This window comes from Tetrapisispora phaffii, chromosome 5 (genome assembly GCF_000236905.1).
Source record: "Tetrapisispora phaffii CBS 4417 chromosome 5, complete genome".
NCBI classification, from domain to species: Eukaryota; Fungi; Ascomycota; class Saccharomycetes; order Saccharomycetales; family Saccharomycetaceae; genus Tetrapisispora; species Tetrapisispora phaffii.
The window spans coordinates 537,011-553,254 of NC_016524.1; the positions used below are offsets into that span (position 1 = coordinate 537,011).

The 16,244-nt window shown below is 32.7% G+C and overlaps 11 protein-coding genes across 11 annotated transcripts; 6 read left to right on the forward strand and 5 right to left on the reverse strand.

Annotated features, from left to right (window-relative positions):
• Positions 1–16: 16 nt before the first annotated feature.
• On the forward strand, positions 17–1,366 carry SAH1 (adenosylhomocysteinase; the record flags this gene model as incomplete). The annotated part of the gene is made up of 1 exon (XM_003685731.1): positions 17–1,366. The coding sequence occupies one exon, from the start codon at positions 17–19 to the stop codon at positions 1,364–1,366; it is 1,350 nt and encodes a 449-aa protein (XP_003685779.1).
• A 694-nt stretch (positions 1,367–2,060) lies between these two features.
• VID30 (glucose-induced degradation complex subunit VID30) lies at positions 2,061–4,712 on the forward strand (the record flags this gene model as incomplete). The annotated part of the gene is made up of 1 exon (XM_003685732.1): positions 2,061–4,712. One exon carries the CDS (start codon positions 2,061–2,063, stop codon positions 4,710–4,712), a length of 2,652 nt encoding a protein of 883 aa, XP_003685780.1.
• Positions 4,713–4,828: 116 nt separating this feature from the next.
• On the reverse strand, positions 4,829–5,179 carry OST5 (dolichyl-diphosphooligosaccharide--protein glycotransferase subunit; the record flags this gene model as incomplete). The annotated part of the gene is made up of 2 exons (XM_003685733.1): positions 4,829–5,080; positions 5,159–5,179. 2 exons carry the CDS (start codon positions 5,177–5,179, stop codon positions 4,829–4,831), a joined length of 273 nt encoding a protein of 90 aa, XP_003685781.1.
• A 311-nt stretch (positions 5,180–5,490) lies between these two features.
• On the forward strand, positions 5,491–5,973 carry MTC3 (Mtc3p; the record flags this gene model as incomplete). The annotated part of the gene is made up of 1 exon (XM_003685734.1): positions 5,491–5,973. One exon carries the CDS (start codon positions 5,491–5,493, stop codon positions 5,971–5,973), a length of 483 nt encoding a protein of 160 aa, XP_003685782.1.
• Positions 5,974–6,086: 113 nt separating this feature from the next.
• MXR1 (peptide-methionine-S-sulfoxide reductase) lies at positions 6,087–6,638 on the reverse strand (the record flags this gene model as incomplete). The annotated part of the gene is made up of 1 exon (XM_003685735.1): positions 6,087–6,638. The coding sequence occupies one exon, from the start codon at positions 6,636–6,638 to the stop codon at positions 6,087–6,089; it is 552 nt and encodes a 183-aa protein (XP_003685783.1).
• Positions 6,639–7,882: 1,244 nt separating this feature from the next.
• VRG4 (GDP-mannose transporter) lies at positions 7,883–8,902 on the forward strand (the record flags this gene model as incomplete). Its single annotated transcript, XM_003685736.1, has 1 exon — positions 7,883–8,902. One exon carries the CDS (start codon positions 7,883–7,885, stop codon positions 8,900–8,902), a length of 1,020 nt encoding a protein of 339 aa, XP_003685784.1.
• Positions 8,903–9,257: 355 nt separating this feature from the next.
• On the forward strand, positions 9,258–10,565 carry KRE29 (Smc5-Smc6 complex subunit KRE29; the record flags this gene model as incomplete). Its single annotated transcript, XM_003685737.1, has 1 exon — positions 9,258–10,565. One exon carries the CDS (start codon positions 9,258–9,260, stop codon positions 10,563–10,565), a length of 1,308 nt encoding a protein of 435 aa, XP_003685785.1.
• Positions 10,566–10,632: 67 nt separating this feature from the next.
• TPHA0E02600 (uncharacterized protein) lies at positions 10,633–11,505 on the reverse strand (the record flags this gene model as incomplete). Its single annotated transcript, XM_003685738.1, has 1 exon — positions 10,633–11,505. The coding sequence occupies one exon, from the start codon at positions 11,503–11,505 to the stop codon at positions 10,633–10,635; it is 873 nt and encodes a 290-aa protein (XP_003685786.1).
• Positions 11,506–11,962: 457 nt separating this feature from the next.
• COG1 (Golgi transport complex subunit COG1) lies at positions 11,963–13,273 on the reverse strand (the record flags this gene model as incomplete). Its single annotated transcript, XM_003685739.1, has 1 exon — positions 11,963–13,273. One exon carries the CDS (start codon positions 13,271–13,273, stop codon positions 11,963–11,965), a length of 1,311 nt encoding a protein of 436 aa, XP_003685787.1.
• A 428-nt stretch (positions 13,274–13,701) lies between these two features.
• RVB2 (RuvB family ATP-dependent DNA helicase reptin) lies at positions 13,702–15,153 on the forward strand (the record flags this gene model as incomplete). The annotated part of the gene is made up of 1 exon (XM_003685740.1): positions 13,702–15,153. The coding sequence occupies one exon, from the start codon at positions 13,702–13,704 to the stop codon at positions 15,151–15,153; it is 1,452 nt and encodes a 483-aa protein (XP_003685788.1).
• Positions 15,154–15,390: 237 nt separating this feature from the next.
• Positions 15,391–15,882, reverse strand: VMA11 (H(+)-transporting V0 sector ATPase subunit c'; the record flags this gene model as incomplete). Its single annotated transcript, XM_003685741.1, has 1 exon — positions 15,391–15,882. One exon carries the CDS (start codon positions 15,880–15,882, stop codon positions 15,391–15,393), a length of 492 nt encoding a protein of 163 aa, XP_003685789.1.
• Between the last annotated feature and the right edge of the window lie 362 nt (positions 15,883–16,244).

A 16,244-nucleotide genomic window follows, 5' to 3' on the forward strand; every position in this document is an offset into this window, starting at 1 on the left:
TAATAATATATAACAAATGTCTGCTCCAGCTCATAACTACAAAATTGCTGATATTTCTTTAGCTGCCTTCGGTAGAAAAGAAATTGAATTAGCTGAAAATGAAATGCCAGGTTTAATGGCCATCAGAAAGGCTTACGCTGATGTTCAACCATTAAGCGGTGCTAGAATCGCTGGTTGTTTGCACATGACCATCCAAACTGCTGTTTTGATTGAAACTTTGGTCGCTTTAGGTGCTGAAGTTACCTGGAGTTCTTGTAACATTTACTCTACCCAAGACCATGCTGCTGCTGCCATTGCTGCTTCCGGTGTTCCAGTTTTTGCTTGGAAAGGTGAAACTGAAGAAGAATACTTATGGTGTATTGAACAGCAATTATTCGCTTTCAAAGATGACAAGAAATTAAACTTAATCTTAGATGATGGTGGTGATTTAACTTCCTTAGTTCATGAAAAATATCCAGAAATGCTAACCAACTGTTTCGGTTTATCTGAAGAAACTACCACGGGTGTCCACCACTTATACAGAATGATGAAGGAAAACAAATTAAAGGTTCCAGCTATCAACGTTAACGATTCCGTTACCAAGTCTAAATTCGACAACTTATATGGTTGTAGAGAATCTTTAATCGATGGTATTAAGAGAGCCACCGATGTTATGTTAGCCGGTAAGGTTTCCGTTGTTGCTGGTTACGGTGATGTCGGTAAAGGTTGTGCTGCCGCTTTAAGAGGTATGGGTTCCCGTGTTATCGTCACTGAAATCGACCCAATTAACGCTTTACAAGCTGCTATGGAAGGTTATGAAGTCAACACCATGGATGCCGTCGCTTCCATTGGTCAAGTTTTCGTCACCACTACCGGTTGTAGAGATATTATCAACGGTACTCACTTCGAACAAATGCCAGAAGATGCTATCGTTTGTAACATTGGTCATTTCGACATTGAAATCGATGTGGCTTGGTTAAAGGCTAACGCTAAGGAATGTGTTAACATCAAACCACAAGTTGACAGATACTTAATGAACTCTGGTAGACACATCATCTTATTAGCTAACGGTAGATTAGTTAACTTAGGTTGTGCCACTGGTCACTCTTCTTTCGTTATGTCTTGTTCCTTCTCTAACCAAGTATTAGCCCAAATTGCTTTATTCAAGGCTGATGACAAGGCATTCAGACAAAAGTTCGTTGAATTCGAAAAGACTGGTCCATTCGAAGTCGGTGTCCACGTTTTACCAAAGATCTTAGACGAAGCTGTCGCTAAGTTCCACTTAGGTAAATTAGGTGTCAAATTAACTAAATTATCCGATGTTCAATCTGAATATTTAGGTATCCCAGAAGCTGGTCCATTCAAGGCTGACCATTACAGATACTAAGCGAACTAATAGTAATGAAAGATTTTTATCCTACTTATTATTATTATATTTTCCACTGATTTTTTGTACTGAAAAATCACTTAGTGTCCTATTCTTCCAGCATATTTAATTCTCTCAACGGTATTAAATATATTAAATTATTCTTTTCAGAAACTCGTAATCAAGCATGCATATGATTGATTCTAAATCAATTCATTTCATCCTCCTATAATTATATTTAATTGATCTTAAAAGAATGGTTTGTTTAACTATTCCATTCATTTGGTAGTAAATAGCAATTATGTAAAAACGGAATAAAATAGAACTTCAACGTTATCAAAGAATATCAAGATATATTTTAGTTGTCTCTTTGAATATATGAACAATGCCAGTTTCTTGGTATAGAAAATATATAGAAAGTTAACCCGTATTACTAAATGCTTCCATCTTTAATGTCATTGATAATTGCTGACATATCATTTACATTGTATAGCCCTGGTTACATGAATTATTTTCAAATTTTGGTGATCGACAAAAAAGTTAAAAAAAAAATATTCATATTTGATCTACCCTTAAAAGAAGAACCAATTAATTATAAACATTGTAAATGGTTTTCATAGTTTAAGATTATTATAATATACTAAAGGTATTTAGAATAATATAGAAATCTGTCCAAATAGTACTTTGCATATCAATATAAAGGTAACAATCAAGAATGTCTTTCTATCAGACTGAAGAAGATGAGATTACATTAAGGACAATATTTCCTCAGTATTTGCTGCAGCAACCGGTGGAAAAGGAATTGAAATCATTATACTTTCAGAATAAAAAGCTTTTTTCAACATTTGCGTCGAAGGAGTATAGAAATATATCCAACAGATCTTCTAAAACTACAGAAGATAGGATCCACCAGTCAGAGAATTCTATTTCCAAACTACCTTATTCAGTCAGGAAAGAAATATGGACAAAATTGATGAAGTTGGGCGTTTTAGGAACAATATCATTTGATAAAGCAAGTGATAAGTATTTATTACAAATATACAGTTATTTTTATCCAGATTCCTTGTTTCAAACTTTAGGTTTACATGATTTTTCAACCTCCACTATCACTGCATTTGAATTACCCCAGGGTGATGAAATCTCCAGTAAATATGGCAAATCTACTGAGCAAGAAAGTCTAGCTAATGTCGATGTGCAAGGTAGTTTTAACTCGGAGTCAATCAGAGAGGAAGAGTTTAATGATACCGACGAGCCTGATGATGAAGATATAAATGTAGGAATTATAGGGAGTGCTATAAGTGATGGAACACAATCTTCAGCTAATACTGAAGAACCAAGAGATGATAATTATAACAGTAATCAAAGTGGGAACGAGGATGAAAGTAATCCTGATAATATAGACGATGTTGATATGGATACTGACCCATCACATTCTAATTTGTTGACAGAAGAATCAGGTTTATTGTCTTCAAAACCTTCTTCTTTAGAAATTGTTCGCATTTATTCAGAATCTAACAGAGCACAATTATTGTCCAAATCTAAGTTTAATAGTACGCCAGTAGAATTCTATCAACTAATAAATTATTTTTTGCCAAGCAGATGGGTAGCACAGCCTTCAACTCCGATTATGTTAACCAAAGATGGTGTAACTGGATTAGGCAATAGCTCCTCCCGGGATTCATCTAATTCACGCCAGCCTATATCGACTAGAATATCTAGAACAAAAGTTTCTAAAAAAAACATGAACGAATATGCCATCACGGTAGCCAATAATCCAATATCTACATCAAATTTGGGGATATTCTACTATGAAGTAAAAATATTAAACTCAAAAAAAATTGGAAATGAAACAAATGTTATTGTAGGCTACAAAGTATGGGATAGTTTAATGAATTCAGAGATTTTGAGTTCTGAAGATAACTCACAAAGACCCCGAGTTTTTTCTGATACAAATAGTAATAGAACTTCAACTATATCTTTTCCACACAGGCCAAACACAAACTCTACAGATACAACTTCGGAAACTTGGGATGGCATGTATGGTATATGTGGTATTGATGGAACAGTTTTGGGTGAAAATAAAAAACCATTGACTACCCCATTTACCGTGGAGCAAACAATTGGTTGTGGTATTAATTATATAGATGGTTCTATATTTTTCACTAAAAATGGATTATTATTGGGTTCAGGTTATGAAAGCATTGAAGAGACAGAATTAATTCCATTCATTGCCATTAAACCTGGGACTGAAGTAAGAACAAATTTTGGATTATATGACCACTTCTTATTTGATATATTGGGTTATCAAGATCATTGGAAAGCTAAAGGGTATCAAGAAATCTTTTCTGAGGACACCACTCCACATATGAATAATACTGATACAGTTGCATATGAAAAAAAGTCACCAAAAGCCACTACCTTTACAAGTCCGTCCAAAATTGATTTTGACGATGATTTGATGTCCTATCCTGATCAAACTGATACCTTAGAAATCAAGGAGCACAGGATTATAAATAATGAAATGATTAAACCTGAAGGTGTGAAGATTAATTTTTTAAATCTGAAGGATGACTCGCTGCAAAGCACATTAAAGACAGTAATTAATGAATATCTAGTCCACGAAGGTTTGATCGACGTAGCTAAGGGCTTTTTAGATGATTTGAAGAAGTCCACAATAAAGAATGATGACATTTTCGATCCTATCGACAGAAATGAAAAAGTAATTAAATTTAACGAGAAGAAAATAGTATTAGAAGAAAGTAACTTGAAAGTACGTCAAAAAGTAAGAAGATTGGTTAATGAAGGGAAAATAAACGAATGCATTCTTCTTTTGAATAATGAGTTCCCGGAATTATTATCTAACAATGACACATTATATTTCGAGCTGGAAGTTGCGTCCTATTTGAACACTATATTAGCATCATCAGAGATAACAATAATTGACATAATTCAACTAGGCAGAGAATTATCCAATAAATTTGTTTATAGTTCTTCAATTAGCGAGGTGTTGAAGCCGACTTTCAAAAACACACTGGACGACCTTTCTAGACTTTTAGTTTATGAAGATCCAGTTAACGACGCACCTGGTGAGTTAAAGAAATATTTATCAAGTGAATACCTTAAGGAGAGATTGTTTCAAATTGTAAATACTTCGATATTAAATCATTTGAATAAAGGAAACGAAGACTCGTTGGAAAACATCATAAGTTACACTAGAACAATGTTGCAAACAATGAGTGAACAAAATATCAAAAATCCGAGTGTAGCAAATAAGTCAACAATCGAATCTGATTCAAATGTTCATAATAGTTCTTCCGATTATAAGTACTATAAATTGATAAATATTGATGATTTATTAAAATTTTAAATTATACGTAATCTGCACAAAACCCTTTTCTAATATTCATAATTCTCTATTGATTTTTCATATTTCTTTTTTTCATTTAATATCTTTTAGCTCCTTTTATCATTGATAGATATACCTTATATGTAAACACCAAATGAATTACTTGTGAAAACAGCAGTTATGCCACAGAATAATGCAGTTACAGCACTAACAATTGCAAATGATATGAACTTTATTATGAAGTTAGTATTAGCAAAAGTTTTGGATGAGGTTACGGTAGTAGACATTGAAAGTAGCAATAAGGAAATCAATGCTCCTATAATAGCGTAAGTAGGTTGGCTATCTAAGGTAAATGATGCTTCGAAAGGTGGAGCAATATTAAACTCGTTCTGTAATAAAGGAATGATTTATTAGTTAGTAATTTATTGAAATTGTAAAACAAAAACCAAATAAAAATAATACCATACGTATAATTGTTCATAACCCATCGTATAATTGCTGATGTGTCTGCTAGTGATGTCTATTGACTTGAGAACTGTTTCCTGTTTTTATATTATATTTAACTATGTTAGTCTTTAAATATCTTATTCTCAATTTTTCAAATTCTGATACTCAAAAAAAATGGAAAAACCAAATGCAACTGAAACCGTAGTGAGAAGTAGAGACATATCCAACCTTAAAATAACTATAATGTCTCAATGTATTGAAAGAAATCAACTATAAACACAAATGGTGTATAGCAAAAATCAAAATAATAATTTATAGATATCTTCACACTAAAATAGTGTAAGTTGCCTAAATGTGGAACCTTAGTAGAAGCAACGGCATTGCCGGTGTAAATTTAGTGAGACCAATTATAAGATCAATGATATATAGTCATCGTCGAACTTTAAATACTTTATACGACTCATATGACTCTAAGATGCTAGGAACTGTGTACACACCTCCTAATTTAGGGACTGTAATAGCCGATTGGTCTAAATTGAAATATGATCTGAAAGAAGAGATAAAAGAGTATCTTATATGGAAAATGGAGGGAGACTGGCACAACATGAGTAAAGAAGAAATGCAGGTGATTTATTTTCTTTCATATGGGAAATATGGACCTCGAAGCAATGAGTCCACGGAATATAACAATCCTCTGTACCTTATATTGAAGAGTACATTTTCTGTAATATTATTTGGGTCGGTGGTTCTTTCAGCTATCAACATTAAACAGGACAGGTTGGTTCAAAAGAAACTAGAAGAATTGAAAGTCAAATCTCCGGGTATACAACATTGAAATTATGCATTGCATAATGTAAATAAGAACGAGATAAGTAAATATATATAATTAAATACACAAATCATTGGTTTACAAATATGTTATGTTTTCCCTTTGTATTTCTGACCGAACTACAATTCTCTTAAATAATGGGTTGGACAAGCATAGCCTTCTGGGTTTTTGTCCAGGTATAATTGATGATATTCTTCAGCATCATAGAAATTTTTAATTTCATTAACCTCAGTGACGATTTTATTATGCCATTTTGGTTGCCATTCTTGCTTTAACTTTAAGCATTCTGTGTAATCCTCGTCCGAATGTGTGTATATACCGCTTCTGTATTGAGTACCCTTGTCTGGACCTTGTGAATCGGAAGTAGTTGGATCATGTATTCTAAAAAAGAAACCAATTAATTCTTTTAAAGAGATGACCTGTGGGTTGTATGATAATTGTAAGACTTCAGCAAAATCGGTGTCACCTTTACAGACTCTTTTGTATGAGATGGCATTTGAGGCATCCTTTAAGTCTTCATTACCATTAGCATAACCGACTTTACAGTCGATGATTTTATCGTCCAAGTATTTTCTGTAAATATGTTCAGTACCCCAGAAACAACCAGCAGCCAAAGTAATCAATTTATCAGTGGAAGGATTATATTTGATGGTTTTGGAAATTGTAGGCATCGTTGTATTTGTGTTTGTGTAATTCGACGTGAGCACCAAGAATAATAAGTATAAGAATACGTAGTTCAGTAACGGAATCAATGTGTAACTTTTTTATATTGAGCAACTAGTTATTGCTAATATATCTGTGCTCTGTTGTGATCCTATTTTTATATCGAAAATATAATGAGTAGTTGAACAACGTGAACCAAAACTGAACGGTCTACTTATATAGTAATCGAATTTCAGGAATAGCAAAACCTCAACAATGCTTGATCGTCTCTAGTAATTGTGATGTGATGATAGTTAACCATCAACTTTCATAGTTTTTGATATTTAATTATCGCATCTCTAGGGACATTTCTTCCCGAAAAATTTCAATTTCCCTTTTACACAGTTTCGAAATTTCATTTAATCGATGAGTAGAGAGAGAGACAGAGAGACAAGATTAGTTTGTTCAATGGAGCTTCTAGGAACTCGAACTGTGGTGTGTGAAGACGATTTTTTTAGGTTGTGAGTTTTATCAATTGCAAAGGTACTCTCCTCCTTAGCTGACTAATCTCTATATGTATGTGCTTATTCATAGATAAAAAAGGAAGCGAATGCATAGGACCCTGTGTTTGAACAGGAGCTTTTTTATATTAAAGCAAAGGAAAATTCAGTTACATTATCTAGCGTGTCAGAATACCCTAGACTTTCAGTTTGAAGCTGGCGTCTCATTTCAATTTTTTGCTCTAGTGTCACAAAAAAAATGAGTCTCGTCCCATTCCTCTTTCAAGCCATCATAGAGCCTTGGTCATGAACATCAGGATTGTTGATAACCTCTATAGATCTTGTCAGTCTTGTCCAGACAATGGTCCATCTTCACATAATGATGGTTGTGTCCTTCTGCCATCGTGACAGCCTGTTCTCATAATATATTGGATTTGGTCGCGTCGCTATTCTGAAGTTATCGAGTTTTTACAGTATATCGCACGTACAGACGCGCATTTCGACTTTAAATTCTTTCAAAAGTTCACAATTCTCAAAACTTAGATGATTTCCAAAGATAAATTTTTCATCCCAACCTAATCCAATCTACTTGTTATTATTACTTTTACCATCGTCAGTTTGTAAATGTTTGTTTTGGATTGGTTATATACAGTGCTATATGTATATTGACTTTTTAGTGTTTAAGTATATGTAGTGTTTTTATGTGTCTAGTTGTAAGTGCCTTTAGTTTATCTCATAACCTCAAAAGATAGTACCCGAGCTTCGTAACAATCATGTCTGATTTGAAATTACAAGAGAGTGCTGGCTACTTCAGTAACATTGTCAACAATGGCCCAGTTTCCATTTTCTCATACTGTTTGTCATCCATTTTAATGACTGTCACTAACAAGTTTGTTGTTAATGGTGCTAACTTCAATATGAATTTCGTAATGTTATTTGTTCAAAGTGCCGTTTGTACTTTGCTGTTGATTGTTTTGAAAACCTTGGGCTACGCCAAGTTTAGAGCATTTAACAAAACTGATGCTAAAAATTGGTTACCTATCTCTTTCCTGTTGGTTTTGATGATCTATACTTCTTCTAAGGCTTTGCAATTCTTAGCTATTCCAATTTATACCATCTTCAAGAATTTAACTATTATTTTAATCGCTTACGGTGAAGTGTTGTTCTTTGGTGGTAATGTCTCGTCAATGGAATTATCCGCTTTCTTATTGATGGTCTTCTCTTCCGTCGTTGCTGCCTGGGGTGATTCTCAAGCCGTTGCTGTTAAGAACGCTGCTTTGGTTGCCGAAGATGTCACTGTCGGTAGTGCGGATTTGATTTCTACTTTCAACATTGGTTACGTATGGATGTTAACTAACTGTCTATCATCTGCTGCTTTTGTTTTGATCATGAGAAAGAGAATCAAGTTAACTAACTTCAAGGATTTTGACACCATGTTCTACAACAACGTCTTAGCTCTACCAATTTTAATTATTTTCTCTTTTATCGTTGAAGACTGGTCTTCTGAAAACTTGGCACAAAACTTTTCAAGCGACACTGCCACTGCGATGATTATCTCCGGTATGGCTTCTGTTGGTATTTCCTACTGTTCAGGTTGGTGTGTCAGAGTCACTTCTTCTACCACTTACTCAATGGTCGGCGCTCTAAACAAATTGCCAATTGCTCTATCTGGTTTAGTCTTCTTTGATGCCCCAAAGAACTTCTTATCCATTTCATCAATCTTTATTGGCTTCTTATCAGGTCTTGTTTATGCTGTTGCCAAACAAAAGAAATCCCAATCTCCATCTAAATAAATAAACTATAAATGAATTGTTGGTAAACAATTCTGGAATACGTGTATAATATTATAAACAGTTTTGTATAAAATATCATTTTATAATGAAAATATATATTTCTAAATTATAACACTTTAAAGAATCTATATAAAACATTATCCTACAGTTATCAGTTAGCCATCTCGATATACTTTTACTACTTTAAAAAACTAATAACATTTTAATGAGATGTTAAACAGGATACACTCATGTTGTTGTAAGAGCGCATATCAATACCCATCGATAGACATCAATAATTATGAATGTGCTAGTCATTCATTTTCATTTAATACATTACTAATACCAACAACAAAATTGCGTTAGAGTAAGCTAAATGTCTAATTCTTTCATACACGATTCACAAGATTCTTCAGTTACAGACGACGTCTTAAGAGAAAATATAAAAATTAATAATTCAATAGTGTTGAGTAGTGACTCTTCAGATTCAGATCTAGATTCTAGCTTTCATATCGATGTTGGTAATGATCCAATATTAAAAACACTCAAAAGTAGGCAAAAATCGATTAATCAAGAAGAAAGTAATGTTTTAAATTTGGCTGGAAATAATTTATTTAAACAAGTGAAGATTCAGCAATTTGATTTAGGAAGTAACTTCGATAAAAACATTACTAAAAATTTAACTGTTTTGAACAATGAGTCAATGGCTTCGGATGGCATTAATGATAATCTATTGCAAGCAAACACATTTGTTTCACAAGCAGAGATAGATACCAAGAAACTGATTTCATTTTTGGGTAAAAGTACCCTGAAGAAATATCATAATATAGAATATTATATAAATATGCTTGTTAATGAAAGAGTTTCTTCCAAATATTTAGATTGGTTTTTCTTCAATCAAGATTCAACGATCACAGATATTAGTGATATAATATCTAATGCTGACTTTTTTTTGTTAGGGAATAATTGGCCTAAATTAAAAGAGTTAATTTTAAAAAAATATCCAACTATTAGTGATCTTTTAATGAGTATTGGGGTTTCAAATGAAAAATTGGAAAGGTTGGGTGATGGAAATTGCTTACAGCTAACGACAGATAGAACATATGATCCCTTAGCGAAATTGTTACCATTTGATTCAGTTTTACAGATAATTGCGTTTTACTGTCATGAGAAAGGTTTTTTAAAGATATATTTTGCAATAATGTTAGATAGAAATTTTTATGAGTTATCGAACAGTTATGACAATAATTTATATGATTTTCTGAAGATATTTTCAAATGAGCAAATATTAGATTCGTATTTTCAACTAGTTTCGAAGGATGACTATTTCATGCATTATAGATTCTCTAGAATGATTCCTCAATATAAAAATATACTAGTGAACTATTTATGGAAAACTGATTCAGATAATATTGATGAGTCGTTAGAGAAACTAGCAAATGAATTTAATAATTTATATGATAATTCAAAATATGAGAGTTTATTATATTACATTTTATTCATTTATGGCTCTGATCTGCTGCCTATAAAAATGTCAGTAGAGAAAGACATGATAAGTGTAAATCACAATAACTTAAAAGAATATTTTATAAATTGCATACATAATTCAACAGGCCATTTGACTAATGATGTTGAATTACCTTTAATTAAAAACATCTTAGGAATATTTAACAAAATTTCGTAAGGTAGTTTTGTCTCAGTCATATAATAAAATGCACATAGTAATATATTAGTATATAAAAATTTATTTATTATTTGAATGCATAATTTAGAGGTTCGTAGAATCTCTCAAATAATTCAGGAACTGCATCTTTTAGATCTCTAATATTTTTTATGATAGGTGTCGCCTCTGGTGCATTCCCAAGTAATTGGTGATAATAATCCTTCTCATCCTCGACAACATGTACACATTTTCTAAAACCTAACTCAACTCCAGTCTTTATATTACTTCCACTGTCATCAATGAACCATGCATTTTTGTAGTCTCCTAAACCACTCTGTAACTTAGCTTTCTCAAAAGCTTTTACATCTGGTTTGCAAATTAGGTTATCAGGTTGAGAATAATCACAATAAGTTATTCCATCGAATAAATCAGCAATACCTAATAATCGGACACAACGTAGTCCATGATTCTTATAAGCATTAGTGAAAAGCCAGAGTTTATCCACTTGTTTATTCCCTTTTAATTCAATCAATAAATTTCTTAAAGTTAAATTTGGACTTAATATATTTTGTAAAGGCAAGCTATCATCTACCATTTTATTGTACTGCAATGCATCAATATTATGATGAGTCACTAGACCTCTAATTGCAAGACCATAATCTTTATAATATCTCAAGTGTAACTGCCTAGCGTCTTCCTCTGATAAGTTTAAATGATATTGAAAGTATCTTAATATTGATATATGCATCAAGTTGTGTATTTTAGATGACTTTTCATACAAGCAATTATCAATATCAAAGAAGAAGACCTTTAGATTTGGATCTGGTTTAGGTAATTCAACCGGATCCACCTCAAAAGTAATTTTAGATCCTGGATATGTTAATGATTCCAAGTGGTTGATATTTTCTGCAAGCTGCTTTTCAGTTTCTTCTTCGTATTGAGTATAATAGGTAGTGGACATCACTATATTTCAGACTTTGCGTACCTTAACTCTTTATTCGAATTATAAATTGTTCTTATAATAATAGAGTTAGTATCCAATCTTTTATCAAATGTTTTATCGTTCATAAAGCAATTGAACCATGGTATACAATAATTCTAGAGCAATTAAATAAAATATTATTATCAGTTAACTTAAATTACTATCTCACATTCTCGATATATTTGAATAAATTCCTTTCATCTTTGTTCATCTCATCGCCTACTTCACAAAAAGTTAAAAGGAAGCGTTATATAGTTAAATGTTTGATTGATTGCTCATGTAACATAAAGCTTGGATATATATATTTACCAATGGTGATAGATATAACACTATTATACGATTAATTAAAGTAATAATGGTGTCTGTATAATATATATGAGTTAACTACGTCAATACCTGTTTGCTTATGTGGAAATTGATTTAGTTTGAAAGATTGTTATATTTCTTTTATTTCCTTGATTAATTTATTAAGAAGGTCTCTAAATTTCAAATCACTTGATAGATTAACAAAATCATCAACAAACATATTTACCGTTTCATCTTTGTTGATCTCAAGTTCTGTCTCACTCACCTTGGGTATTATTTCTTCTAATATTTTAATTAATTTATCGGATTGTTTCTTACAATTTGCTTTATTGAAATCATTCTCTGAATGCTTTTTCAATTGTGATAATAAGGTTAACAATGGCTTTATATTGACATATAAGTCGTTTCTTTTAGAAGTTGTTAAACCCAAGGATTGATTATAGGAATTCGCTACAAGTTCTGAGATACTAATAGAATTATGTGTTGTTTCTGGATAAAAACGTAATGTAACTTTGGGGATGTTCAACTCATTGTTTCTTATATCGCCATTTTCCTTCTCGATTTCGTTTCTAATCGAGTTGATAATTTTAAATTTATTATCGATTTGAGACTCTAAGTTTTCAATATATTTTGTTTTGAATATATCGGTCTCTATAAAATCCTTGATAAGTGAACTATCCTTGTTAAAGTTGTTATTATTCATTTTTGTATAATTGTGATAAAATAATTCGTTTTCACTAAATTTAAAAATATTTTGGAAGAATGCATTATTTAATTTTGTTAAAATACTTTTATCCCAAGCTAATTTCGATATTTTTTCGTCATTAACCAATTTATAGATCATAATCCATTGTTTTAGTGAAAAGAAAGTATGATTACCATATGATGAAACGTCAAATAAGAAATCAATGAATTGTTTGGAATTTCTTTCAACAGAGACCTTGAATTTTTTTAAAATAACATCAATATTGTCAGAGAGTTTAAAAAATAATCTAATAAGGTTATCTAGTAATTCTTCAGATGAAGTAGATGATGCATTAAATCTACAAATGAAATCAGACACGGCAATTGACCACTGTGATACTATTAGAATATTTGACGTTGTTGAATTCAAATCCTCTTCGATGTGATTATCAGATAGATCTATATCGGTAGCATTAGGTTGTGGGGAAATAAAATCAGGGAGCTTATTCAGTTTAAAAGAATTATCATCAAAACATAATTTCGTGAATTCCGTATTTGTAGTTTTCAAGTTAGTTAGCAATGAATCTATATCATTTGTGACATTCAATATTTGTTGGTAGTTTTGGTACAAAGCTTCTTTAAACTCATCTTTAACTTTAACTGTCTTCTGTGATAATTCTATATTATAATCTTTAATTTCAACAATAGTATTCTGTCTAAATAAATCCAATATTTGAGCCTCACTAACTGATGACATTTTATATCCCTTAAATAGAGTCCTTCCGGTCTAATTCTTGTCGATTAAAACGATGAGTATGATTTGAAGTCAAATAATACCTTCATAGCTAAAAATGTCACTAAACTTTTAAGATTCTTTTACCTTTAAACAGGTATAGAATGGGTTACCAGTATTGTTAAAGACAGTAGATATTCCATTAACATCAAAGTACTCGTATCACATGATCTAGAAATGAAATTAAGTCTCACCATTTTTTTTAAAACTTTTAATAATAATAGAACAATTTTTCAATCAATAGACTGTTAATGAACAATTCAATTCAAAAACTTTATGTTATTAAAATAAAGTATAAATATATTTATCAATTTATTTTTGTTATAAGATATAATTGTGTTTAAATAGTGAAGAGAAAAAATATCAACCGGAAATATAATATTAAGAAGAAAATGTCAATTCAAACTACTGACCAAAATGAAGTTTCTGAATCTATCAAATCATTATCTTTGATTGCATCCCACTCGCATATTACAGGTTTAGGTCTAGATGACAACTTACAGCCATTAGAGTCGGCCAATGGTATGGTTGGTCAGCTTCAGGCACGTAGAGCTGCCGGTGTGATTTTAAAGATGGTTCTAAATGGTACTATCGCTGGTAGAGCTGTTTTAGTTGCCGGTCCACCTTCTACTGGTAAGACTGCTTTAGCTATGGGTATGTCTAAATCTTTAGGTAAGGATGTACCTTTCACTGCTATTGCTGGTTCTGAAATTTTTTCTTTAGAAGTTAGCAAAACCGAAGCATTAACTCAAGCTTTTAGAAAATCTATTGGTATAAAGATTAAAGAAGAAACCGAACTAATTGAAGGTGAAGTTGTAGAAATTCAAATTGACAGATCGATAACTGGTGGCCATAAACAAGGTAAATTAACTATTAAGACAACTGACATGGAAACAATTTATGAATTGGGTAATAAGATGATTGATGGCCTAACAAAGGAAAAAGTACTTGCTGGTGATGTCATTTCCATTGATAAAGCTAGTGGTAAGATAACGAAGCTAGGTAGATCTTTTGCCAGATCCAGAGATTACGATGCGATGGGTGCCGACACAAAATTTGTTCAATGTCCAGAAGGTGAATTACAGAAGAGAAAGACAGTTATTCACACAGTATCACTACATGAGATTGATGTTATTAATTCAAGAACACAAGGATTTTTAGCTTTATTTACTGGTGATACTGGTGAAATTAGATCCGAAGTCAGAGACCAAATAGACACCAAAGTAGCCGAATGGAAAGAAGAAGGTAAGGCTGAGATTATCCCTGGTGTTTTATTCATAGATGAAGTCCACATGTTAGATATTGAGTGTTTTTCATTTATCAACAGAGCATTAGAAGATGAATTTGCTCCCATTGTCATGATGGCAACCAATAGAGGTATCTCCAAGACCAGAGGCACTAACTATAAGTCCCCACATGGTTTACCATTAGATTTATTAGATAGATCTATTATTATTACAACTGGTGCATATAACGAAAAGGAAATTAAAATGATTTTATCTATCAGAGCACAAGAAGAAGAAGTTGAACTAACGCCTGAGGCATTGGATTTGTTGACGAAAATTGGTACAGAAACAAGTTTGAGATATAGTAGCAACTTGATAGCTACTTCCAACCAAATAGCAATCAGAAGACAAGGTCATGTTAAAAACTCTGCTATAGCTGTTGATGTAGTCGATGTCAAGAGAGCGTACCTATTATTTTTAGACAGCAGTAGATCTGTAAAGTACATGCAAGAAAACCAGTCTCAATATATCGATGACAACGGGAAAGTAGAAATTTCATCTTCTTTATTAGTGAAATCCAAGACCGAAGAAGTGGACTCGATGGACACTACCGAATAGGCATAGTTATGCAGCGTTCCAATAATTACGGAATTAAAATAAATAAGATAAGAAACAATATATATTGTAATATTAATGATTATTTATGATATTCTCTTTTTTAAAAACACACATCTGCAAAAGTTTCAAAAGACGACACTTTATGTACTGGCAGTGGCACATGTATTTCTCTTTTTTTATTTGTATATGATATAGTATGAGTTCTATGTGATGTTGTTGTGAGTTGATAGGTGACCTCTATTTTTCAGAACCTCTTGTATTCAAGATCAAAGCAATGATCATGCCGTATAAACCCAAGACTTCTGAGAAAATCAAAATCAACACGATCCCTACAAACAACCTCGGTTGGTGCATGAACTTCCTTACCCCCACATCACCGACGATACCGATTGCATACCCACTACTCAAACATGCGAAACCAACGCAAAGGCCACAGCTTAGATGCATAAACCCGTTATACAAAGTGTACTCTTCTGTTGGATTCAAATTACCCGCAATTAGAACAGCAACGACCAAACCATAAATGGCCAGAATACCGCTCATGACCACTGGAATCAGGGACTTCATTATTAACTCTGGTTTGAAGGTACCGATACCTGAAATACCGATGCCTGACTTGGCAGTGCCTATAGCGGCACCTAGACATGAGAGAACCATTGCAGCAGAACAGCCGGCGAAACCAAAGAATGGAGCATAGAATGGAGAATATTCAGATAACTCAGACGACATTGTGAAGGGTGTATGCGTGCGTTGCTGTCTAGAGACCTGAAGATGAGTAAACAGGATGGCCAATTGGCCAAGAGATGTGTGTGTGTATGCAATGTGCGTGTTGTTATATATGTTCATGGGTCCCGACGATGTCGCAAGGCACAGCTGTTGTAGCAACATCTGGACTTAGTTGCATCAAAATTTCACTGAACAATTTGTGAAGATGGGAGACTCGGCTGCGAGCGGCGGGTAACACGTCGCGCCGCCCGCGTGGATGCGAAGCTGTTCAAAATTCCAAACATTGGAATACAAACAAACTCGTGGTCCCAAACATGGACTATATAAACAGGGCAGGTTTTCAGGAAAGGCGGATGCGAGGAGCG